The sequence below is a fragment of the Hydractinia symbiolongicarpus genome, chromosome 2 (genome assembly GCF_029227915.1).
Source record: "Hydractinia symbiolongicarpus strain clone_291-10 chromosome 2, HSymV2.1, whole genome shotgun sequence".
NCBI classification, from domain to species: domain Eukaryota; kingdom Metazoa; phylum Cnidaria; class Hydrozoa; order Anthoathecata; family Hydractiniidae; genus Hydractinia; species Hydractinia symbiolongicarpus.
In genome coordinates this window covers 31543249-31570311 of record NC_079876.1, presented here as the reverse complement: position 1 = coordinate 31570311, position 27063 = coordinate 31543249, and the positions used below count along the sequence as shown (strand labels likewise).

The 27063-nt window shown below is 32.5% G+C and overlaps 2 protein-coding genes across 2 annotated transcripts; both read right to left on the bottom strand.

Moving 5' to 3' along the window:
* Positions 1-720: 720 nt before the first annotated feature.
* On the bottom strand, positions 721-18681 carry LOC130630675 (succinyl-CoA:3-ketoacid coenzyme A transferase 1, mitochondrial-like). The gene is made up of 17 exons (XM_057444253.1): positions 18373-18681; positions 6157-6253; positions 5936-6026; positions 5807-5849; positions 5509-5601; positions 5253-5402; positions 4971-5077; positions 4522-4582; positions 4275-4382; positions 3947-4058; positions 3708-3802; positions 3471-3519; positions 3289-3361; positions 2826-2901; positions 2331-2420; positions 1943-2023; positions 721-1726 (listed from the first exon to the last, which is right to left on the bottom strand). Exons 1-17 carry the CDS (start codon positions 18664-18666, stop codon positions 1586-1588), a joined length of 1761 nt encoding a protein of 586 aa, XP_057300236.1. The 5' UTR covers positions 18667-18681; the 3' UTR covers positions 721-1585.
* A 3783-nt stretch (positions 18682-22464) lies between these two features.
* LOC130630681 (probable 60S ribosomal protein L37-A) lies at positions 22465-25613 on the bottom strand. Its single transcript, XM_057444261.1, has 3 exons — positions 25579-25613; positions 25270-25405; positions 22465-22640 (listed from the first exon to the last, which is right to left on the bottom strand). Exons 1-3 carry the CDS (start codon positions 25579-25581, stop codon positions 22498-22500), a joined length of 282 nt encoding a protein of 93 aa, XP_057300244.1. The 5' UTR covers positions 25582-25613; the 3' UTR covers positions 22465-22497.
* Between the last annotated feature and the right edge of the window lie 1450 nt (positions 25614-27063).

Here is a 27063-nt window from a genome sequence, read left to right as displayed (position 1 = left end):
AAGATTTTTGTAGAGAAAGAACTCCGATCACTCAAACGAAATAAAGCCACTGTCGTCTCGTGTTGTGTTCGTGTCGTCCCGTGTGGGTCATAAATGTTATTTGCAAATGTCAAGTGAACTGTTTTCGTTTCGCGTATTAGTTCTGCATGTCGTGTTGAATTGTTTATCTGTTAATCGTTTGTAACCATTTTTGTATATATTTACTGTACTCCGTGTTGTAATTTTTCTGTTACTGTGCAAATTTGTGGGAAATAGTTTACCAAGTTGTGAAATTACTATATATTACAAAATAAATGTGAAAACAACCGTATCGTTAAGTATTCATTTGAAAACACAATTCGTGCAGCTACACCCCTAATTTGCAAAAATTAAGTTCTACAATAGCAGGCAAAAGCGATTAATTGCAAATATAACTGCCGCAAAAACCTCTTTCCTTAGGGAACAGTGAAACTCTTGAATCTCGATTCTACCGATGTCATTCCTGAGTACTTTTACTGATGAAACAGGCCTGCACGCGAAACTTTTCATAGCTAGAATGGCGTAATGTGGCAGAAGGGCAGTTACTACAATAAGGTATCGTTTGTTAGCATTTTCTATCTACTGCACTATCATATTGACGAATTGTCAACCGCAGATTCACTGACAATGTTCGGAGTAAGTACACAATTCTTCTGTCTGCACGACAATATTGGTAAGATAATCAAATGAAGAAACAATGTGTTATTTACAATTGATATTCATTGTGGAAATATACACACTAGGACAAACACACAACTAGTTGTATACAAAGTACGACGAACACACAACTAGTTGTATACAAAGTACGACGAACACACAACTAGTTGTATACAAAGTACGACGAACACACAACTAGTTGTATACAAAGTACGACGAACACACAACTAGTTGTATACAAAGTACGACGAACACACAACTAGTTGTATACAAAGTAGGACTATTATACCACAAAATAACACAATCCGACATACTGCTTAAAAGTTACACATACGTAGCTATAAAAATGTTTAGTTCTAATTAAATACGTTGAAAATTCGATAATCACTTAAGCCATGTCTTCTGTTTATCGTTTATGGCGTTACCTCCTTTAAAGAAGACGAAAATATGTAATAAATTTTGATTCGAAGAATGGCGAAAAGTCTGATGACAGTGACGTACAGATATGTTAAATTATAAACTACGTACTCAGCGGCCTTACGCCACGAAATAAAAGCCTTTAATTACTTGGGGTACCGAGCATTTTAGTCCAAACAGTTTGAACTGATAATTTGTTGGGTTTTTTGCGCGTCTTTTGACATCGTTATGTTTATTGAATCCTCATATTTACGTGATCTAATATCAAAAGATTTTGTTCACTGTAAAAACTCTAGATGCTTATATAAATGTCAACAATTAAAAAAGTATATTGTCGTATCTATGAGTCGAATTCATACATTTTTTCACAGTAATGAGTGAGTTCGCTGTCAACGCATGCGTAAGAAATACAACTTTTACGCGACTATTTAAGCTAACATTGTTGTCGATAACTTTGATATTATTATTTCAGCAACAGTACGTTTCGTGTTGGTTAGTCGATTTGTTGCATTTCTCGCAGATCTTTTGAAATATGAAACTGACAGCCAGTCGATACTTGAACATCAGGTATGCCAATTGTCGGCCAGATCTCGGTCAATGTTAAACCATTTACAGGGTCAACTTCAAAAACACACTAAAAATACAAGATTCTCTCCATGTTGAATCCTGATACTAAAAACACAGCCAATGCGCGACAAAATACAAAAGTTTGATTTGAGGAAATAATCTTTCCTTAAGTTTAATGTTTACAAGATTAATTTAAAAAGCATTTGCTAGTTCAAAAAATGTTACACGATTTCTATTTTGAAAAGCGTGCACGAAGACGTATTAAATAAATTTAAACATTTACCTTCTCAGTGATGATCATATCTACACAACCTTTCCCTGTCAAAGGTAAGTCACACTCTTCAAGAATCTTATGCTTACCACCCTAAACAAAACGAATATATTAGATGGTAAGTGAAACCAATGTTGCAAAACGAATATTTTAGATGGTAAGTGAAACCAATGTTGCAAAACATCAGAAGCAGTAAATAAAAATCATTTTGGTTTCATTATTCCGTCGACAATTCAAAATTTAAAAAACAGTGTTGTGCTTCGTCATCATTTTCATCAGCATACCTCTTTACTAACAATATTTGTTGTTTGGGAGCCTCCATGTTTCAATTTTCTTTTTTTCTAGTAATTTAACAGTACGCTACGAAATATAGGCTTAGATTTATATATGAGCATCATACCTTGGCGCTATGTTCCATTGCAACGACAACTTTCGTTCCAGAACTTGACACTAAATCCATTGCACCACCCATTCCTTTCACCATCTTTCCCTAACGAAAGACGACAAAATATTTTTATCGAACATACTTGCATGCTATCTGGAAAGAAAGAGTGCATTGAAAGGATCGTACAAAGGGTTCTTTAGTACATCTTCATGGTGCAAGTTATATGCACGTTTTTTTTAAATTGTTTCCGATTATTGAGGAGAACTTCAGAAGGAAAATTACGCTTCTTTATGTAAATTATTCTTTCAATCGGTTAACAAAATTAAACTTAACAGCTTGTGTACGTTTCGTGCATTGTTGCATATCTAGGAGCCATTTTTGACCTAATGCTTTTTTTACCTCAAGCGTCTCCAATGCATAAGATAAATAGGGATATAAAAAAGCGTGTATCTACATGACTTTGTGTACAAAAGAAACCTTGTTTGTACAAAAAGAAAGTTTTTAACATACTGGTATCATCCAATTTGCAAGATCTCCAAATTGTGAAACTTGCATAGCACCAAGCATTGTCAGATCAATGTGACCACTGAAATAAAAGGACACAAATTGTTATTGTACACCAACATTACTGAAATAGATTTATATCTTACAGAGGATGAATTAGCTTGTAATTATTGATTATTCCGTCGAATTTACTGGCACCAAAATTTGGAGAAGCAATTTTTGCGATTGATATTTGCGAAAGTATGAATAGGGTACAAGACAAGCTCTGCAAAATTTAGTCCTGAAAACAATTATTCCTTAAGAATATTTGAATTGTGACTCGAAAGAATCTCGACATGCTCTCGTTTAGATAAATTGTTTAACGCTTAGAACAAATTCGAGCTTTCTAAACTGTTTCAGCTTTATTATAAATATTATAAACTTTTGCTCATAGCACACACACAGGTAGTAACAGACTTTGAACTCATACCCTCTTATCATTGCGAATGATTCATCGCTGCCGAGGAATGCACTTCCTGGAGTTATTGTGACTGTTTCTTTACCTGGAATAAACAAAAATTTGTATCAAGCTCTAAATTTTTTTGCTTTAACTGCAAAAACTTTTTATAATAGCTTTTTATAATCTCATATTCTGTCAATCAAGTACCTTACCTGCGTTAATTAAATCAGGATCTTGTTCTCCAGGACGAGGAAATGGGCCCTGTTGAAACAAAACTATATTAAAATCGAAGAAATACTTTTAAGTATCAAACAAAAAAATAGTTTAAGGTAGCGACGAAATATTTTAAAGTAACAAATAAAGAGATATCTTGAAGTAATAAAGAAAGAAATAGTTTGAAAAAACAAACACTTTCACTAATAAAAAATACTTTTAACAAACCATCATACCAAGCCAAGTATACCATTTTCACTTTGCAGTACCACATTAACCTCAGGATGAATATAATTACTTGCTAACATTGGCATGCCGATTCCAAGATTAGCTTTAAATATTAAGGATGTATATAGCATTTTAAATTCCCAATGTAAACTATGCATGTCAAACAGAACCATCGCAAAGCAATCCTGCACAAACATCCCCCCACCCTACCCTAGAATTTCTGCACCCTAGCACGTTGAAAAGATACCATACATTCCATCTTCAAATTCTAATGCGGCTCTTCTAATGATTCGTTCACGGAGTAATGCTGCGTCTGATTTTGGTTTTGATTCATCATGCGCATGGGATAAAGTTAATCTCTAAAAAAATGAATGAAAACGCTAGAAGGGTCAGTAAAATCAATTTAGTAGAAATACACACAAACTAATTCGAAGCAAAAAAGCTTATTGAGAAACAAAAAGGAAACTTTAAGTTCGTTGCATGATTTTAATTCATGAGGATGGTTTAACCAATGATGTCAAATTAAAAATACGGAATTCACTTGTGTGCTGTACAGACAAACAAGACAATAATACCTCTATTCTTTTTTCGTATTTCTCTCCCAATACAAGTTTGTCTACGTACACACACGGTATGTGAATCTCTTCTGGACTAAAACTGCCGATATCTACAATTTCCTCCACCTAATATATAAAATTTTGTCAATGTATAAAAGTTTGTTAAGAAGTTAAATAAAAACATAAACATCCATCACAAAGTTCGTTTTTTCTGTTTGCACAACAAACCCAATAAAACTAAAATAAATGAATTTGTATAACTTACTTCTGCAATTGTCATTTTTGCAGCACGTGCCATCGGCGCATTAAAGTTTCGAGCAGATTTTCTAAAAAACAAAACAAAAAAAAATCATAATTATACAATTCGTGAATAGAAATAAAACAGACTGAGCACTACATAAACATAACACACCAAGTTTAAGTGCTTCAGTTCATAAATTAAATACCATCTATATTATAATACCCGTATACGTCTGTCTGTCACGCAAAATGGTAGCTTAGCTGCGCAAGTAGCAAGACACGCAATGCGGTATAAAAAGGATGGGCGAACCCGTGGATTTTTCCACGGGCTAACAACTAGTCTTTCGAAATCATAAAACAAAAAAGTGTAAAAATTTTAATTCCATATAAAACTAGCTGCATAGTTTTTCTATGTTGTAAGTGCACCTTATTGTTTCAATTAGAACGTTAAGTGTTTACTTTTGCCAGTATTACCTAAATATGAGATTTCCCAACTTATCAGCTTTCCAAGCTTTAATAAGTGCATAGTCTCCAGTGATAGCTTCCTCCATTATATAATGACGATTGTTAAATTCACGATGCTAGATAAAACAAAATCCTGATATTCCAAAACTGTTACAAACTGACTCAAAAATAATGCAAAATATAAATCATACAATCATGGTCAAGGTTGCGTTTTTATCAACCTTTACAGTTTTTCTGAATTTTTGTGAAAGGCATGAATTTAACTCTTGAAACGGCAGCGGAAATACATACCTCACGTGGCTGACTGGCAATAGCGACAGTTTTGTCAGCATTATATTTAATAGGCGCACCACCTTTATGTATCAAAGTGCCATATCCAGTTGGTGTAAAAAAGGCTGGTATACCAGCTCCTCCAGCACGAATGCGCTCTGCTAGTGTACCCTTAAAACAAACAAAAATTAAAAATATGTTTCAAGTGGAATATTCCAAACTTTCTGCAAAAAACTATCATAAAAAGAATTCTAATTATATGGATATATCAACCAACCTGGGGTGTAAGTTCGACTTCTAACTCACCAGATAAATATTGACGCTCAAATTCTTTATTTTCACCCACGTAGGAAGAAATCATGCGTTTTATCTAAAAATGAGATCAAATTCTCCAGCAGAGTGACAATATTGTTACATACATATCTGTACAAGAAAAAACTACAACTTTTTTAAATAAGTAACTTTTATGCATAACTTAAAAATCAGTTATCCAACTAAGGTTGTTAACATTAAGACATGCAAGACAAAAATAAGGTTGAGAATATATAAAGTTTATTTAAAAGTAAATAAGCAACCTGCTTTTGTAGTAATAACAACCCCAATCCAAAATCATCAACACTAAACACGAAATGTTTATTTTTCTAGTGTAGATGCTTGTGATCATAATTCTGTTACTAAAATAAAAATATTTCAACAATACATACCCTGCATTATTGCTGACAACAGTAAGACCTTTGACTTTAGTTTCCAGTAATCCACTTATTAAATTTTCTGGGATTCCACATAAACCAAAACCTAAAACATGATAGATTTGTTCAAAGTTCAAAATGCTATAATAATTTAATAAATTAACAATTTAACCATATGAATTAAAAAGACGTATTGTAAATATTTTTGAATTGTCTATAACTTATATTGTTATTACCTCCAACTAAGAGTTTTGAGTTATCAGGAATATCTTTGACTGCTTCAAGAGCAGAGGGAACAATTCGAGCATAGTCTTGACTACTTGTGGAAAAATTCTAAAAAAGAACGACCAAGACTATGAAGTTGTACAACGTAATTGAAAGCAAAGTTGGCACGCTCAATTCTGTTAGGAATTGAGTACAACTATTATTTAAAATTAGTTGAAAAACTTGAGATAAAATATATAGATATAAATATGGGGATAACAGCATTTTTTTTTAAAATAATTATTTAAGGAAAAAAGTTATCACAATGTAGTATTTTCAACTTTGCAAGATGAATTCATGCTATAATCAGGTTAGAAAAAATAATTTGAAAAGAAACAACACATTTTCTTATACCATCTCGTGAAATATAATGAGCTTAGAAGATAATCAATGTTATATTTTGTTGCTTGAATGTCAATCTACAATTATACTAAACAAGGTGAATCAATAGCGTTACTTTTGGACCACCGTTGTTAAGGCCACTTGGAGTTAATTTTTTGGTCATGGTAATTTGTTGCGATGAAGCTAAAATGCGCGATGCACTAATTTTTAAATAGTCACGTGTTAAACAAAGTTTAATTTTTTTATGTGATTTATAACAAAAATTGGCTACTTTCACTAAAATAGTTATCATACACGTAAAAAACAAGACAGATTATTATTGTCAAAACGCCCTTCTTCGCTATGATTATTATAACAAGGTTTAAAATTACACTAGCTAAAATGTAATACTGAGGGACTTTTAGTTGATACTCTTTAGGAAAAATAATAGAAAACAAGGTAGAGTATGTTGTTGTAACACCCATCTCTCTTATGAATTTTTAATAAATAATTTTAATGCTGCAAAAGACTTTAAATATTGTCAACTAACTACATATAGTCCATAAAAAGATTTTGCTCTTATATTTAGATTTTCTTAAAAGACTGCGCAAAAAACAATAAAAGAACACTATAAGTTTTTATTAAAATAACTTTTCTGTTTTTTTATTATTAGTAGGAGAAGAATGACTTCTGTATAAATTTCAAAGCAGTGCAAATATAACTTGCTTTATGATTTTAAAGACAACACAATTATATTCTGTATAACTTTTAAAACAGCACCTGAAGATCAATTCTTGCTGCATAACTTTTAAAAACAAGTTTTTGAGCATGCAAGTATTGTAATCTTTTCACCTTGACAGCTAGTTATTTTAAGAATTCAAAACAAGAGAACAAATTTATCAAAACATATTTTAGTGACACAAATTATTATTATCTTACTTTGCAACAAAAAATATTAACTGTGTGCGTGATGCCAAAATAAATAGAAAAACATGCTTGTAATTTTTTGTTGTTGTTGTTCCGACCATACATTCTCAATAAAATTTCTATTTCTCCAACCGACCGTAAGCCCTTATCAACTTCATTCGTAGAACAACTAATTAAGTTGTAGTCGCATAATATTGAAACTTTATGAAATAATGCCGATAAACAATTGAAACTTTTATGCAATACAGGCTTATTACTACTAACACAAAAAGTGTATGTTATACAAGGTAAAAAATTGCTTATCAAGGCTTTAGACATTGCTATCTTACCTTGTGACATCATTATTGATGGTGTGATGATGTAGTCAGCAAAGATTTTTTTTAATATAGCAAAATTGCACAAATTAAAACTTTTTTAGAAGTTTGGATTTATTCTCCTAGGTATTTTGACAAAGTGCTTAAAGAAAGAATATTGTTATTATAAAGCATTTTTGTCACCAGTTTTTAGAGTTATCACATGACAACATGTGTTCCCAGCAAAAAATCTTAAATGTCTTAAAAAAAAACGAAAAAAAAAAGATTTTTTAAAAATTTTAAAGATTTGATAAGCAACTTTTTATTCTACAAACATGGAAAATTATTATTAGGTTTCCTTTAATACATACACAAATAATAGTAAAAGTGGCATGCCTAATTCTGTCAGAAATTGAGTACAATTATTATTTAAAATAAGTAATAAAAACTTTAGATAGACAATATATAGATATATATTAATTTTAAAATAATTATTTGAGGAAAAAAGTGGTTTTTGCTAATATGACAACATTATCAGAATGAAGTATTTCGTAATTCTTGTGAAAATAAAACTAACCTATTACAACTTATTTTTTAATGCAAATGCTCAATTTTTTTTAAAAAAAAGCATGCTGATTGTGCATTAGAGAGAAAGGGAAGAATTTTTTTAAATTGTTGCTAGAAGTATCACTAAACGGTAATCTGCGGCCTAAAAATAGCAAAGAGAAAGTATTTCATATTTTCAATAGCCACCTGTTTCTTGAAGGTAATGAAGATAAAGAAGAAATCATCATCTACAGGTTTAATTTCAATGTTTTTTAATATTTTTAACAGCAATTAATAAATAAGTCCTGAGCACTAGGTTTCAAAATACATGGTCATAACACCTAGAAAAGATACCTGCCATACTGCTCTATTACCAGAAGCAAATCATTTCAATATGCTCATTGTGAATAAAAAGATGTAAACAGAGAGATCATGTGATTTTTTTCAGAATCATATTTTCAGAATCGTATAACGTAATAGTAGTACTGCATAAAATTAAAAATTGTCAAATATGTTGTAAATATTTTTTACAATGTTGAAAAATAAAGATTTACTGGTCATTAGAAGAATACCAAGCCATTTTTCACAATTTATTTTTATATCATTAACTTCATATGTTTAAAAAATTATTATAAGATTTTCGTAAAAAATTCTGTAACAATGTTGTCATATACAATTGCATATCATCGAAGTTAGACCTGGCATCAGGAAATATATGGTATCAAGCACTGCAACTGTGAATAAAGGAATTGCTTGTTTAAGCGAGTTCACCCTGTGAAATCATGTTGACATGCCGCATTGCCAACCTGAAAGCTGAGCTACATTGATTCAAGGACAGCTATATGCCGCCCTATATGTGTGTCAAGGTCGGCATGGTTATAAGACTTCTTTATAGTGTTCATTTTACACGAAGAAAAATCACTTCACTCCATTAAATCTATTAAGTAGAATTTGAATCCTAAGTTATTTCAGATCTTGAAAAATTGACTTTTCCAATCTAAGCAAAACAAAGTCAAAGTCGTCAATGAAAAGGAAGAGGCACATTAGATAAAGTAAATTTTTAATTTTAAATTCCAGAGTAAAGGAGAATATAAAATGGCCCCTGAAATGTTTCGTTGTTTAAATCAAAATTTACCAAATTGGTACCTGCTATTACGGATGTGATTTCAAACAGTTCAGAAAAAACTTGTGTTACATATACGTACCAAGTTTTAAAAAAATAATTTTTTGAGGAAACATTAGTTATTACTTCAAAATAAATAAAGGTCTTAAGGGAAAGTTAACCCTCAATTTTTTTAAAAAAAATTGATTCAACTAATAAAGATACAAATTAGTTTCTAAGAATTATGTTTTCTTTATAAACTAGCTGCTGTTTCACCTCAAACAATTGTGTATTCTTTTTGTATAAGATGGTTTGGAGCCTCTTGTGCATTCCTGTGACAACATTCAAAGACTTTTTGCCAGTCTCAAGAGAACAAATAGTTAACTTTAAACTTTACTGTAAACGTATTAATTGAACATCCTTATACCATGATTTAAAGATTATATGATTATATGTGTTTGGTAAGTATTTTCTTTTACATTATTATTTCATAAAAATTAAGTTAGATTTTCCTTTTGAACAACTTTGACATATTAATTATTCTAGGTTATGATTCTTGTACAATCAGATTTTTATTCTTAATTCTATATTGTTTATAGCAAAAATATCATCAAAATGAATCTGTAAACCATTAAGTTTGTCTTTATCCCACGGTCACAATGATGTAAAAGTGTTCAAAAACAAAAATTTGAAGCTCACAGATAGATGAAAGGCATACTGCTGCCATATTTATTATTTCATTTCAGCATTATAGCTACCCAGTTTTAGATTTTAAAAAACATACTTGGGATACATATACATATACATATACATATACATATATATATACATATACATATACATATACATATACATATACATATACATATACATATATAGATATATATATATATATATCTATATCTATATATGTATATATATATATAGATATATATAGCAAGAAGATAACAAGCCTGTGTTACAAAGCCATGAAACCAAACTGAATGACAGTGGAACAATTCAAGTAGCTACGTTTTCGTTCTCTTTAAGTTTGTGTACTGCTTTCGAAACAATATATGTGTAAGGTGTTTAATCATGCTCACGTTCACAATACACAGCTGGCATACAACAAAGAAATATGTGAAAATGGACTGTTCGATAGTATTTAAAGTATTAAAAACTAATAATTTTAAAGTTGTTGATTTTGTTATATAATTTTTCTTTTTAGAAGTATTAAAAACTAATAATTTTAAAGTTGGTGATTTTGTTATATAATTTTTCTTTTTAGAAGTATTAAAAACTAATAATTTTAAAGTTGGTGATTTTGTTGTATGAAATATCAAAATATAATTTTTTGGTCAACTTCCCTTTTAAAGTAATTATTAGAGTAAGTATTAGACAAGGTGAAAGGCCTACAAATGGTGTTCTTAGGGTTACAGTTTGGGCCTTACCATTCTAAAAATGCATACCACCTACCAAGTTCTATAGCTGCTTGGAAGGACCTGCTTGAATTCTTTATTATGAATTATCTTTTTATTTATAAATATATTTTGCACTCCAAATAACAAAAACATTATTTTTATTATACAATCCAAAAAATATTTTTATTATGTAATCCAGTTATTTGACCATAACTTGTGAGTGCATCTTGCTAACATATATTCCGAGAAACTATCTTGACTGTCTACTTGCTTTTGTATCACACGTTGTCATTATTTTATCTAGTATTATTGTATTTGCAAACCATCTACACATTCTGCCAGGAGCATGCTGCTAACCTTCTCCCTCCCCTTATGATAAGACACTTTTTGCACGGTGAAAGTGTGAAAAACCCTACAGTTTTGTGTTGTCTGTTTTGTTATCTCTTGAACAAACAAAGTTGCCCATTATGTCCAAGTTGCTCATTGATAGTGTTTCCTTTCATTATATCAAATAATTTTTTGAGAAAACAATTTCTGTAAACTCAATTTTAATTTACAACCATAGTTTAAAACAATAATCAAAATAAACATAGGTTGGTGACACATAATTTCAAATGCAAATACTATGTTATTTATATATAAAACTCTGTGTAGTGGGTAATATTTGATAAGTGAAAATTTTCAGGTTTTTAATATTGCAAATATATCTGTCATTATGCTCATTATATCTTTTAGGTTTAGATGTACGGCTTTATGCCATAATTAGGAATAAAGAGCTATTCTCAATATCTATAAATTATGTTACATAAAAAATTACTATTACAACTGGATTGAATTTTTTTTCTATTTTATTATTTTGTTTTAAAAATAAACATAAATACATGCATTTGTGTCTTGAAAAAAAGATTTTGTCTTGCGTGGAGACCAGTAGAGATCTACATCAGAAGTGCAAAAGGGTTGCTTATAGACAAAAGTATAAAAACGCATTTCCTGAAATTAAATATTTTTTATTTTTGAGGCTCAAAATGCTTAAAATAAAAGGTGAAAGGCTATCTTTATGAAATAAAGTGTGTCGAAGGAGCCTAAGTTAATATTATTAACTTCAAAAAAAAACTCAATTACACAGCTTTATTTTATCAGAAACAAACTTGAGGGCACTTTCAACTTCCAGCTCGCAAAATTGAAAAAGTAAATAGATACATTGACAGTGATCTTGCTAAAAAGAATTTTAAGGGAATAAAAGAGGGCTCTGACTTCATAAATTAAGCTAAGAGACATCCAGTTCTTTATTGTTGGTTCTTATAATAACAAGTGTAAGAGTTTATGAACAATGGAAAGGTAAGTTAAATTGTTATTTGTTTTTTGCACTGCATATTGGCTTATTTGTAAACATGTGGTGTTAGGTATGATGGTAGGGATCACTAGTGTTTCAGGTTGGCAGTTATCTTTTTTATTATTATTTATTAATATCTTTTATTATTAATTAAACAATTTTTTTTCAAAGAAAGAAAAATTGTAATGGACCTTCCTTGGTTTAAATCATTACAAAGAATTAATAATCCATTCCTCAAAACAGTTGAAAAATCTGTAGTTTTGAACTGTTTTGACTCATGTTACCCAAAAATTTTCAAAATTTACTGACTTTCACATCTTTATCTTTGGCAAAACATCAGAAAACATTAATGATGCAATTCTAATAACGAACGAACACGATCATTTTATAGGACCTTAAATTAAAAAAAAACTAATATATAACTTTTTTAGAAAAGAAAAAAGACTTATTATTTAAAGACTTGTTAGATTATCAAGATTTAAGCATTGGTTGCTTTTTAGCCTAGCCAAAAATAATTTTCTGAGGAATCAAATTTTGTTAGAAATACATGGATTCTAATGAAAAGCACTGTTTAACTCATTTATGGATTATTCTATTTTAAGTGTCTAAAATCTTGCAGGGTTCCAATAACCCATTTTCATATCCATTTTGCCGCAAATTAAAAACGAGGCAAGTATTGAGCATTTTATTTGGAAATAAGGAAGTTTACAATATTTAAAGCTTTAATATTGTAATTTAACTTCTTTTTCAATAAATTGCATTGATAGAAAAGGAAAGTACTATTTTGTTGATCCTTATAGCAGTGATATTAAAGGAGGTGCAGAAAAAAAGAACCTATGCATTAGCTAGCTAGTAACTAGTTAAAAAGCACTATTAATTGTGATTAATGTTGGTGAAATTAGGATTCTTTATTTTACAATTTGTTTACAAAATATCACCCTTAATCTAATAAAGCTATAGAGAGCCAAACATTGATAAACATCCATTTAAAATTATCAGTAGCCAGTGCCAGTTATTTCATGTCTTTTTGAAAAATGATCAAAGAGGCGTTTGATGATATCACCAACCAGTCAGTTTTAAAACAGGTGGGTAGATCCAGCTTTGGGAAGTCGACCTAATTTTGGTATCAGGGTGGTCCTTAGTTACTTATGTGGGAGATGACACAAGTTCCATCTGTTTTCAAGATACTTGGTCTTAAACTTGTAAATGCAATGGCTTCGCTATAATTAAAAACACTGGTGTCAATCTGATATATGAATGTTGTGCGACGTGTGTTGTGTCCAAAAAAATAAAAATTTGTTATGTTCTCGACGAACGCCTAAGGAGATATAAGGGTTTAAAAATTTTGCTGATGTTAGCAAAGGCCCGTCAAAACCTTGAAATTTTTTTTAGAAATTTGTATACCGGTTGCCTTCATCATATAGGTCTTGAAACGCTGATCAAGAAAATGTATAGGATCATGTACTTTTGATAAACGGTTGCAGAGATATTAGGGTTTGAAAGTTTTTGGTTGGCTTTATTAACCCGTCCATCCCGAAACAGATTCTGGGACCCAGGTGTGGGAAAATTACCCAAATTGGCCCTAGGTGGTCCCTAGTTACCTAAACGGTGAAAAAACATGACATCACCACCTCGTTTTCAAGTTATTTGGCCTCAAAGTTTTCAGTGCACTGTTAAAGTTGTGTTATTGGCGTCGCGCCGTAACTTCATAAAATTTAACATTTAAGACATATTTTTTTTGGCAACTTCAAAAGAAAATTTCGGCGACTTCAAAAGAAAATAAACACATCCACTACGACCACCACATACACTTCGTATTATTATATATTTTTAAATACAATAAACAACATGCAACAAACAATATCAATGATTATGGTTAGATAATTAAAAATAATTGTTTGAGGAAACAACTTTTACAGTAAATACATCAAGTAAAGGAATAAATTTTAAAGTAAGTCAGACAATATTTGACAAAGAGACAATACCCAAATTGACTGAAACAAATGTACCTACAGTACTGGAAAAAGGTTATTTAACATCGCGCTTCACGTATCGCAACGATATTCTCGATCAACGATAGACGTTTTTTTACTTTCAAATTGTATCGAGAGGGCTTCGCGATGCATCCGTCTCGATATCATTCTCGAAGCTATCGAGGCCATTAACACTTTTTCATAATAGAACTATTTTAAAAATAAGAGTGTATTCAACAATGATCGCGGATGTTTAAATATAATTATACTTCCTTTGTGTTATATTTTTTTTAACTTATGCATAACAATCTAGGGTATACAGCTAGTGTTAATCTTTCTTTTTTAGATCGAATTTTAAAAGTTTATAAACGAAAAGCGCCGATAGAAATGTTTTTTTAGATCGAATTATAAAAGTTTAAGAACGAAATGCGGCGATAGAAATGTTTTTTTAGATTTCATTTAAAAAGTTTAAGAACGAAAAGCTGCGATAGAAATGTTTTTTAAGATGGCATTTTAAAAGTTTATAAACGAAAAGCAGCGATAGAAATGCTTTCTTAGATCCCGTTTTAAAAGTTTAAGAACAAAAAGCGGTGATAGAAATGCTGTTTTAGATCACGTTTTAGAAAATTTAAGAACAAAGAACGTCAATAGAAAAACTTTTTTAGATCGCATTTTAAAAATTTAAGAACGAAGAACGGTGATAGAAAAGCTTTTTGAGATTGCATTTTAATAATTTAAGAATGAAAAGTGGCGATAGAAAAAAATACGTTGAAAAAGTAATGCGCTAGAATTACTTTAATAAATATGAAAGTTAAAAATTTTCTTATAATATACACTTATTTAAAATAAAAAAAAGATAAAGCAGAGATAAAAAACTTTCTCTTTATTCTTATTATCACCTACCATCGCGACACATCGAGATGGATTTTGTCACAATACTAGATTCTCGATAGATCGCGACAATTTATTTTGTTTCCTATTATTATAAATGCGGTACATCGCGTATCGAGGGAGTCCACGCACGTTGCGCGCTCGGTATGTTAAACAACCCTTTTCCAGTACTGCATGCCAAATTACTTTACGCCTCTTTAACTAAGTCTCAACGTGAATTTTAGGTCATTTCTTAGTATAATAAAAGCAGAAATAACAGTCCAACATAGTACAAAAAACTGAATGAAGAAAGAACCTGGATTTTCTGAAGCAAGCCTTACCCTGGACAACAACAAAACAACATAGATGTAAAAACAACACACAAAACACAGAAAAACTATAATATGTCATTTTAAAAACACAACTTTTGTAAAATTGGAATACATTGTATTTATTTTAAAGCAATTTCCTGATTTTTTTTTTCACTTTTTTTTTCTTTATCTTACTTGAATGAATTTTCATGAATAAGAAGATTTCAACTTTATATGGAGATTACAAAAATTAGACTGATAGCCTTTTGGTAGAGCGTTCGCTTTCAGTGCGGGAGGTCTTGGGTTCAAACCCCGGCCGAGTCATGCCGGAGAGTATAAAAGTGTGAATCTATCCTTTCTGCTTAGCGCTTAGCATGAGAATAGGATTGATATCTTACGCGGTTGTCTAGTTGAGCGATTGCTGTGCTTCCACGACTTTCGTGGCTCAAATGGGATCTTTAAATGCGCTAGGACCCCCTTCGCAGGACCCTCATTAAAACTGAAGAGGCTATCCTGGGTAAATAATAGTAGTAAAGTAATGTAATGTAATGTAATAGTGTGATTGTAATTGATAAGGATGATTTAGAGAATTAACTTTTGATGTTTATGTGATGCTCCTATCTCTTTTCATGACTATTCCATCCCTCTTCTCTCCAAAGCACTAATTTGCGCAGAAAGAACTTTTCATTATGAATCTGATCAAAATTTACGAAATTTTGTGAATTCGGAACTTCGTTCTACTAAGGTATGTTCCTGTATTTTAAAAAAATGGCAGATTGTAAGAGATGAATAAAAGTGTTACATACAGCTGCACCATTTTTCAGGACAGATTTGTAACCCAAGTAAACTCCTATCTTTTATGGAGACATTAAAAATATGAGTTTTGAGTGGTGGATTGTTTCCACTAGGAGGCCACTGAGTTACTATTGCATAGAGCTTGAAACAATGATGAAGAAAATTATGTGATCATGTGCTTTTGACGATCATCATCATCATTCTCAGTTAATGCCCGTTTTTCATGCTAGTTGGACGGGTATATGAATGACCTTTTTCCAATCTAAACTTAATTCCTTTGCATTATGTCAGTCCTTATTACCTGAGGCAGACATTAAACAAGAAACAAATGAAACAAAAAACATCCATCTTCCTTGAGTCACAGAAAGGCACAGTCTTCGTATTATCATACAGACATATTATTCCGTAGAGAACTTATTTATCTTTTAAAACAAAGAACATATAAATTCAAAAAAATTATCCTTTGATTTGAGACTTAAATTTTGCTATTTTGTCATAATATATTTACCTCTGTATTTATTTAGCCTCATTATTTGAGTGTGAAAACAAATTCCCCTAACACTACCACAATGTGTCAAAAAGGTTTATTGTATAAATAACTGTTCTACTTTAATCAATAATTAATATTAATTTAATAAATTAATAACTTTTAAGAATAAAGAAATTTTCAAAATTCTTAATGTTTAGATGTCATATAAAAACTGGGGGTATAATGATACAGAAAAATTAACAAAAGTTTGTTTGAAACATGTTCAAACTTTAAATCAAATTTCTGAATAACATAAAAAAGCATTAGCGGAAAATACTTTAGAAAATAAACTTTTGCAAGTTGAAAAACTAGCAAAATTTTAACTATTTCAAGTTATAAATAAAAGCGAAAAAGGCTAAAATTTGCAAAATTGACAAAGTTTCTGTGATTGAAGTTATTCTGTTAACAAAAGAATGTCTTTTATGGCAATTTTGTCCCTTATGGTATAAATAGGGTTATTTATATAACTTTTATAACACTTTGTGTGCTATTTCCAAAAAGCCCCTTCTCATTCATAGAAAGTCTGTAAAGTATGCAAAAATTTACCAAAAATAAAAAGGAATGTTTTTGATATAACATTTAGAAACTTTTGTGTAAAAAGTTTGCAAAACATGATAAAAGTTTTTGTCAACAATATCTAACTGTAACTGATTACTGTTTTATAAGTGATGATGTCCATATTTTACATGGCTAGCCTCACAAATATCGAAGGATATACAATGTCTTTTATTTCCAGAGGGGCCATGGCTTCGATTGGGTGCCCTAGAGTATTTGGGTTAAACCAGGTATATGGTAACATTCACTCACCCACATTGAATTGCTGCCAAGGAGAATCAAACCCTGGTTTCCTACACAAAGTGCAAGAGTTATAACCACCTAGCTGCATGAAACATCTGTAGCTATTCTTACTGGTATACATGCTCAAATATATTTGTGCTCGTTTAACACAAAAACATAATGTTGAAAATAGGCACTCTTGCCGCAAGAACATTCTAGAACCTTGTGTACTATCTAGAAATATAAGGGACATTGGAGAATATTCCAGAAATAAGATAACTATACTAGAAACTACTAATAGTAAATATAGAACATCTGGAATATACTAGAACATTCTAAAGTATCTTATCTTTAATATATAAATAGGAGAACGTCTTGTAAATTTTAGAGTCATAGAGTCATAAAGTTATTGGAGCAGTCGAAGCAACTCTGCAAATATATAAAGTTTACATTTCAACACATAAAAACATTTTTTAAGTGTCAAAATTCTCTTTCTGGGTTGTAAAAATTTGAATGTTTTGGCTCTGTAAACGTAAATAAAGTCTTAACTGATTCGAATGTCTCATATCTACATGTGTGAGGGGTCTTAAATGACTTGAATGTCATTTTAACAAAACGTAAACACGACTTTGTGGTATTGAAGTTGAGATAAAATATTTTCTATTTTTTATTTTGTCAGTCTGTTCTTAGCCTACACAGTCGAGATTTTATCCTGTACAAAGAAAGATTTCGTCCCCATTCCATATAAAGGAGAAAAATAACGGCCATTTATATACAAAATTTATATACAAAAACTTGGAAAAACTCCAAACTCTCTATAGCTCGAAAACTATTCGAGTTATAGAGAGTCCACTGTATATATAAAATCTGTACCAATGCGACAGTGTTTTACAAAGTACTAGGAGTGCTCAATATTTTAGAATAGAGCAGAAAAACAGAATAAAAAGGATGAGGTCTTCCACAAAGCTCCCGCATCTTTCACTTTCCGTGAAGTTTAAGCTATGCACTTACTTTCCAGAGAGAGCATGAAAGCCGTTTCCCTACTGTCCTAGCAGATAAAAATTGCTTGGCAATTAGGCACATATACATTGTCTCATCAAAACTTTCATCTGCAAGCAAGCAAGCAATGCAACTCACAGTTACGGCGGCCTGATGGTCGAATGAACACGCGGCGCTATTTTGACTAAAACAATTCACCGTGTAATCTCCGCCCGATACCACCACCCAAAATGATTTATAGAACTGCAAAATTAAAACGTACCGCCCTTTTGGTTTTGTTAACAACGTCTTCCGCATCGACTTCATGTTTTTAACAGAAATTTTTATGACATGGAGTATGGTATGGTGGTCCCATGAACCGTCTCGGATATCCAAAGGATCGTGACGTAATCAAGACATGCCAGGGTCTGCGACACTTAGGGGGTCTGTTATCCACAACCTCGTCTCCAGGCCCATTTTTCTCTTTCCGACAATCTCTTCGCGCCGTCTCTGATATCAAAAAGCAAAAAATTGCCCTGGGAACGAGGCTGTGTTATCCAACCAGAGAACCTGCTGGGTATCTCGCTAAATATGCTCCAGTTTTCAAACTGGCGAATTTGTTTGGAATAATAGCGACGAAACGTATAAGTAAGTAAGTAAGTAAGTATTAATTTTTCAAAGTATTGGCATCCTGAATCAGCACAGCATTGTATTGTGTAGTGAAAACCATTTAGAAAACTCACATAATCAAATGCCTACAAAATACAGCTCTTGAAAGGCACAATTTGGATTTGTTCAGGTCGTAGCTGTCAATCTTACTGCTTGCTTGTTCAATATCCAGCATTAGTTTTACAATGTCTAATCTTTTATTGGTGAAAAATTGATAAGCATGACAGTACCATTTTGGTTACACCACAGTTCTGTAACAGACAACTTTACTACGCTGTTTTCATTTAAAATTACGGCTGCACAGTTTCACTTAAAGCTGCTGGTTTGTTGCAGCTTTACCTTTGTGTACACCAAGTATGTGCATTATGAATCGTTAAATTACCACTTGTGGATTTTTTCGAAATTTGTTAAACTAACTTTTGAGTATGTTGGAGATTCAGTAATTTAAGTTAAAAGATGTATTCTGCTTAACGTAGCTTTCAGAAACAGATATAATTTCAAATATGCAACGAAGAAAATGGTTTAGGTCCTTCTGGAAAATGAAATATAAAAAGCAGAAAAAAATTTGCGATAGCCAGAAATTGTTGTGGATACAAGGGATGTACAATTTCCCTGAAACATGTCTATTAGAACTTTTATTAGTACCTCTTTAAAATCGAACAACAAGTATAATGGAAACACCTTTGTGTCGATTATGAAAGACAGGAAGTTATTAACACCCACCACAATCAGCTTGTTAACCAGTTGTCAGGAAATAGCAAGTACAGCGAAAAAATTCAGAATTAGGAGTCTATATTTTGGTAAAATGAATGGAAGAGCCAGGAGAACGAGTAAAAAGCTTAAAGTATTCTGTATTCTCTAGTACAATGGGTGAGATGGAGAGATGAACAGAACAGCCGGTAGCAAATAACTCTTAAATGTTGCAAAGAAAGGCACTAAAACCTGTCCGTGATAAATACCTTAACGGATCGAGAAAAACTACAATTTGTGGGTGTTAATTTTCGCGAATGACGTTAAATATATTACCAAATATTTCTGGAAAGTAAAACCCTTTCTCAAGAAAGCATTTTCACAATTGCTTTTAATGCTTCTTCTTATGATATTTTCTTTGTGTAAATGAAGCACTTTCACGAATCAATAGCATTTTTTGCTTTTTCTCCAAAAGTTATTTTGAATAACATTTTCGCCGGTACATAATTTTGTGAATACACCAATTCGACATAACGGCTACCATTTTTATCTGGAAAACTGGGCCGAGTTTGGGGTAAACAAACTGCTCTCTGGCAATCACCTTGTGTTGTGAGTAGAGTAGTGACAGAAGTTATTTGGCTCTCTCGTCTTATAAAGATGGTTCCTGCTTACTGTGCTGTTGTTGGGTGTATGAATGACACAAGGAAATTGGAAAAGTGGAGAAAAAGTATTTGCACAGAGCATAATAGTCAGCCTCAAACTAAAGAAACTTGTGCCTCCTGTCAACCACCACCATATCGTCTGTTTTGTTATCCCAGTACCATTCGTTACTTAGCTAATCGTTTGGAATGGGTACAGAGAGTTATGATACAATATTGAGCCAGCCATGACTAAAATAGCTATAAGCTTTTGAACTTTTGTAGTCATTTAAATCTGAACTACCAAGCTCACTAGGGTTAAACATTAGGTAATCGAATATATTAGCATACAGTATGCATGCCCAAAACTTTATGGCATCATTCTCACAGAGCCATCCAAAAGGAAGATACTTTGGGTCAGGAAGTACAACACCAGATTCACTGACTGTAAGCTTAGCCTGGAAATCTTTATGTAAAGCTACCTCTACCTCCTCTGCTGTTTTGATGACTGGAACATTATTTTCGCTAGCTACTAATTCGCATTTTCTCCCGCTAACCTTCAGACCTCTCATCCTCAAATACCTCAAATCCCTCTTTAACTCGTCTACCTTCATCTTCTCTATCATTTCAAACTCCATAGTTATCTCACAACACTAACTACGTTCTCACAAAAACTTCAATTACAACTTTCTTTCCCTCTTCCTTCTTGTGCAACTAACTTCGGTTAGTTTTGTTTACCCCAAACCCAGTTTTTTTTATTAACGCGGTCTCGCGCTATGTTGAATTGGTGTATTAGGCCAACAAAATCGGCAAAATAAATACCCGCGCGCAAATAGTACATGTTTCGAGTTTCGCTCCGAAAAAAGAGCTCTACTTGAGAGACGGGACAGGATCAGTGCCGAGACGGAATGGTGTGTCGAGGAGACTCTGTCCCGCGTTTAAAGTGTGCCGCGACGATTCAATTGAGTAATTATTAACCAAATTATCTCGTTTGTTCTCTGGCTGAGACAAAAAATTTTCAAACAGTGATATTAGCATTGCGCAAACGTCCCATTCCGCCCCCCAACTTTCGCATTTATGACCTTTTTTGGAATCAATGAAAAATGATCATTCGCGAAAATTCACCCGCTAAATGCTTTAAAAAAAGTTTTAAAACAAAAGATATGGGACTTATATTTTACGAAGTCTCGAAGTTTATATTCTAAATATTTTCAATTTTAGAACTCATTCTTCCCGCGAGATTTTTCTTAAAATTTAGAAAGGAGTCGCAAAAAATGAATCTAAGTATACCACCACCTACCCGTGCAATTGTTTCCTCGAAAATTATGGCTAGCAAATTTTGAGAACAAAAATACCATTTCCAAGGAGTGGTGTGATTTGTTTATTTACCCTTTCGTTGCGCGGTCGTGGGGACATTTTCAACACACAGGATTCAAATCATTGTAATTGCTCATTTCACTGGATTAAGAATTCTCTATTATTTTTTCGCGGGAAGGGAAAGCTGTTGTTGTTGTGCTCTCCCGATATTATTGCTTTTGTATTGAAGCGTGACGCTTAGTTAACCCTATTCGGTCCGGGGTTTTTCGAACATACTATGACCGGGGGGGGGGAGGGCGGATTTCGCCCCCCCCTCAATAAATTTTCATAGGATTGTTCAAATTGAATCAAACTTGGCACACTTATAGTACGTCACAAAAGGAACAAAATATAATTACTTTTGTTCTAGAGCGAATTTTTACATTCTGTTTGAAGTTTCTGAAAGCTAAATAAATGTTATTTAACATATCTTCCGGTTTTTACATGGATCGGATAAAAAATTGCCAAAAATTGTCCGAAAATCCGTTTTTTCCCGATTTTCGGGTAAAATCCGACAAAATCGGAATCGTCACGTGTCTAAATTATTCAAAATAATTCTTCTTGATGAAATAAAGTTGTGTTGCATGTTTTAAGTTCTAAGGATAATCCTAACAGGAGTTATTATATATTAATAACTCCTGTTAGGATACGATCTGAAAACAATCGCATGTTTGAATTCTACTGAAAAAGTTTGACATACAGAGAGAAACTCCTCCGAGGGACCGCAAATTCTGACACAGTCGAAAGAGCGGTTTAATAAATAAAAACAACATTTTGTAGCGATGGTATTATTATTTCTTTCTAATTACGACTGTGCTTTTCTCTTTTGCGATTTTGCAACAGTACCCTCACGGAAGCCGTTTTGTGCTCTGCGATAAACTTTCTTCAAGTGTCGCATTCTACCAGTTCCAGTGGTCTTTCTTCGTTTGGCCTTAGATCCCCAGTTGACTAAAAAAACATGAAAGAAATACAAACAATGAACAAACATATATTTATTGAAATGGAACAAGTTTTTTAAGCTTTCTGGAATTTTTATCATGCACCAGTTGAAAAGCCAAAGAAGAGCCAGGTTTACCGCACACATTCAGCAAACTAGTTGCCAAAGAAACTGAAGAAAGAAATACTCAAGCACCAAACAGTAAATTATCAATAAACGTTGTTACACAGCTTTTTCCAAACTGGAATTTATCCTGAAATTCCTAATTCATCACAGAAGATTAGCTGTAGAGGTATGAGACTTATACTCCATTAACAAAAACAGAATTAAATTCCTCCTAAAATTTCTGAAGGTAATATGAACAAGCTTCGTATCAATTTATTACGTTGAAATTGTGATATCACAAAAATTATTTTGAATATTCATTAGGTCGAGCTTAACTCCCTCTAAACTATGAAGATTTTCACAAAATAAGAACTTGTGAAAATTTCTATTATATCATTTTTATCATTAAATTAGTCAAAGTTTCTGATCAGTTCATTTAAATCTAAATCAATCAACATCTAAATCAATTTCACTCCCCATATAGTAGGAACCAAATTGTATACATATTTAACCCAGTGAAAGTATTTTTTCAACATATTGTAATTCTTTCCTCTTCTATTTCTATTTATAACCATAGTTTTTAATGTCCTCTTTTATAAGCCCTGTTAGTTTCAATTTTAATTTACTGGCACCCAGGGTGTTAATGTCTTTATATTGCTCCAATGTGTTAAAGCTTAAAAAAGTAATTTCATGATCACAAAATTGCAACATAAATTTAGACCAGCAACTACAAACTACATTTAGGACGAGTTGTTTTCAGGACTACCTCCCACTTCCAAAAAATTTTTTTTTCATATCGTAGATAATGTTAAACTATTACAAAATTTAATAATTATTTTGCAGAATTTGTTAATATATATTCATTTTTATAAGAACCATGTTTAATCAAGTGTGCAGCCTTAACAAAAATATAAAAATGATTTATAGAAGTTAACATTATCTTCCTGCACTGACATCAGGCTACGCAGATTGTTTGAAGCTTAAATTTTCCATAATTTAGAAACAACTGTTAGTTGCACTAACGCAGGCTGTCAAATTATGTAGACAGCAAGATATGCCTTACCAATAATTTCCTTATTTGCTGTGAGGAAAATTATTGGAGTACCGAAGAAAACATTCTCTTCATTAAGAGACTGAGGAAAATTATAATTGATCATGTGAATGTGCGTTTTGCACCAGTGAATGTCCAGGAGAAAGCAACATTGTGACTTGAAATATCTCTTGTCCTCTTGTGTCCAGTACCTCTTTAAATAAAAGGAAGAAAAAAGGGGCTAGAGTAGAAAAAAGCGAAATAATGTTTATAGTGACAAGGGTCTTGAAACAGCACGGATGTACAGATCTATATTCTTATATATTTTGCCTGTCGATTTTTCTGATTTTTTCTGCACATGCGCAAGAATCCCGTAAAAACGTAAACATTAAAACTCATTTCTATGGAGTTTAAGTAATTAATAATAAATACTAAAATTCATGGTTCTGAGTGGTAGACAAAAATATGTCAATGATTGCCAAAGAACTTATGCAGAGAAGTCTACACCATAACAATTCCTTGGTTAATTTTCAAGCTATTGCACATGGATTAGCTAGCTACAGTCTAGAAAAACTTACTTTCTGCTTACATAATAAACCTTTATAATTAGCAATGACATTGTATTTTTAAAACATAACCTTGCATTGTCAATTATTTGCCACAGTAAAATCGCACAAACAGAATTCTTTTTTTTTCTCCACCTTAAAACCTTTAATGTTTTAGATACTGTTTAAATTTTGCCACTTAGTTACATAAACATGCTTTTACTTGCTAGTTTTGTTAAGTTTGTGTAGTTTGACTGTGAAAAGTCTATGTTATACACCAAAGGGAAGCATCCCGCCTGCCAAGAAATACTAAGATTTTGGCATATGATGATACAATTTTACCAATTTTTACGAAAAAAATAGTATCTACCTTATCGCTTTGCACCGCCCTGTTGTGGCTTATTTTAGATATTAAACATAGCCGGACACCAACAATTAAAAATAAAGTTAAATTCTAACCGGCTGCGTATCACAAATGGCCAGGAAAAAATGGAAACCAGAGTGGTACAATTTCACCAGCATGGGTACAATTACGCCAGCAAGGTTTTCAACTGTGAAAAAGAAGCAAGATATTCTGGGTAATCTATGTAACTCAGCTTAATAATATTCTCTAAGTCCCTTGTGATGTGCCTAGGCAAAAAAATTGGTTTTACAAAGTAAATCTCCTTCGATCTACCAAGATGTCTGGCGAAGTTGTACCACTGTCACGAGGAAAAAAAGGATCAGTGAATCACGAGTCTGGGAAAGATACGGTTTAGCCGTCCACGGAAGTTTGCTTCGCTAATCCAAACCTTGTATTTTATTTAAGATGAATCCATAGAACAGTCGTAAATCAATAAAAGTGAGTGTAAACGCCTGACTGTGGCATGAACAGAATTTATTTCTTCCTGGCGAAATTGTACCTATGGCGAAATAGTACCTCTGTACACTAACAGCTTTAAAACAAGAAAAAATACTTACAGCTTCTTATTTTTGCAGCAGGGAAGCCACATGATGAACATGTCTTCTTCTGGATATGATATGATTTACGACCACATCGTACACACAGTGTGTGACTTTTATTGTGCCGTTTTCCGAAACTGGACGTTCCTTTTGTCTGTAAACATAAACGAATGTTTAGTTCTAAGATACTTAACCAAATAGTCAATTTCTTCAGAAAATATGGAGATTTACATACAGTGTAAGCAATGTGGAGCTTAAATTACTCAGCCCACTAAGCATAACTTAGTCATAGCCAAGATTTTAAAAGATCTAAGTACCCAGTCTTACCATTATTGCCCTTTGACAAGCTGGAACAGTAAAAGAACGATCAAAGTTCCCCCATTATGATTTCACAAAAACACAGACCTCACAGGCATTTGCTTGACTTGGTTCCGTAGAATATTAACACCAACGGGCGCAACGTTTCCACCAAAAACACGGCGGTTGGGGGGGGGGGGGGGGGCGATGTTTTAGCACGCACGCACGCCACCCCCAAACATAAATTTGCAACCTCGACCCCAGGACCTGAAGCATTTTTGATATGAGGATGAAACGCGTACGAGTTTTATCCTTATATCAAAAAACGCTTTAGACCCTGGGATTGAAGTTGCGAAATTGAGTAGAAATTAAACGCCCGTATTTTCCGATTCATTCCGATTCGTGTGGTCTTTATGTTTGCCCAAAGTGCATAAGTTGAAAACTTTTACTTTCTATTTTTTTATCAGCCTCATCCGCGGGGCTTCTTTCCTTTTTGACATCGAGGCCAGGGGTTTGTTAGCCGACAGAAAGCGCTAGCAGCCGTGACATCATCGACAATGCAATGCACTTTAGTTTGATGTCCTATGCTTCACCAAACGAAAATCTGCGTTGAATAACGAAACAAATCAATTGAATTTTAGTTCTGTTTAAAAATATACTATAAATGGTAAAAATTGCAAGCCAAATCTCTTATATTCTTGTCCATTTCTTATTCTCTATGACAGCGTGTTGCCTGACCTTAAAATCAGGCTAGATGACCTCGTAAACCTTAAATATCCATCATTCTTTTAAAAAACTTGAAAGAGGCATCTCTGTCATCGCGTGAAGGAGTAAAATAATCTCTAAAATAGACATGCACCTCTTTTGAATTATTACCCGGAATACCAAGATCATGAATCTGCTTCTTTCGCCCCGCATGTCCTTTTGTGAGGGTTTCACTGCGGGACTATACTTTATGGCTCACTTAAGCCGTTAAAGTTGTTTTTGGGTATGGCCATAGTTGTCCTATTGTGAGGGTTTCACTGCGGGACTATACTTTATAGCTCACTTAAGCCGTTAAAGTTGTTTTTGGGTATGGCCATAGTTGTCCTATTGTGAGGGTTTCACTGCGGGACTATACTTTATAGCTCACTTAAGCCGTTAAAGTTGTTTTTGGGTATGGCCATAGTTGTCCTATTGTGAGGGTTTCACTGCGGGACTATACTTTATAGCTCACTTAAGCCGTTAAAGTTGTTTTTGGGTATGGCCATAGTTGTCCTATTGTGAGGGTTTCACTGCGGGACTATACTTTATAGCTCACTTAAGCCGTTAAAGTTGTTTTTGGGTATGGCCATAGTTGTCCTATTGTGAGGGTTTCACTGCGGGACTATACTTTATAGCTCACTTAAGCCGTTAAAGTTGTTTCTATGTTTTGATGAGGCCTATGCTCGTTTTGGTATAAATATCAATCAGACATACATTGAAATTGTTTTTAAAAAATCGTAAGAAGGTACAAAATTGAATGGTTTGTTTTGT

What these genes read in the sequence shown, in the direction of transcription:
- LOC130630675 (XM_057444253.1), bottom strand. Translation starts at nt 18,666, where the DNA reads ATGAAGTCGATGCGGAAGACGTTGTTAACAAAACCAAAAGGGCGGTAC. An exon ending in TTTCATGCTCTCTCTGGAAA is followed by an intron (nt 6,254 to 18,372) that starts GTAAGTGCATAG and finishes GTTCTTTTTTAG; the next exon opens with AATTTTTCCACAAGTAGTCA. An exon ending in TTGCCAGTCAGCCACGTGAG is followed by an intron (nt 5,078 to 5,252) that starts GTATGTATTTCC and finishes TGTTTTATCTAG; the next exon opens with CATCGTGAATTTAACAATCG.
- LOC130630681 (XM_057444261.1), bottom strand. An exon ending in TGCTGCAAAAATAAGAAGCT is followed by an intron (nt 22,641 to 25,269) that starts GTAAGTATTTTT and finishes ATGTTTTTTTAG; the next exon opens with TCAACTGGGGATCTAAGGCC.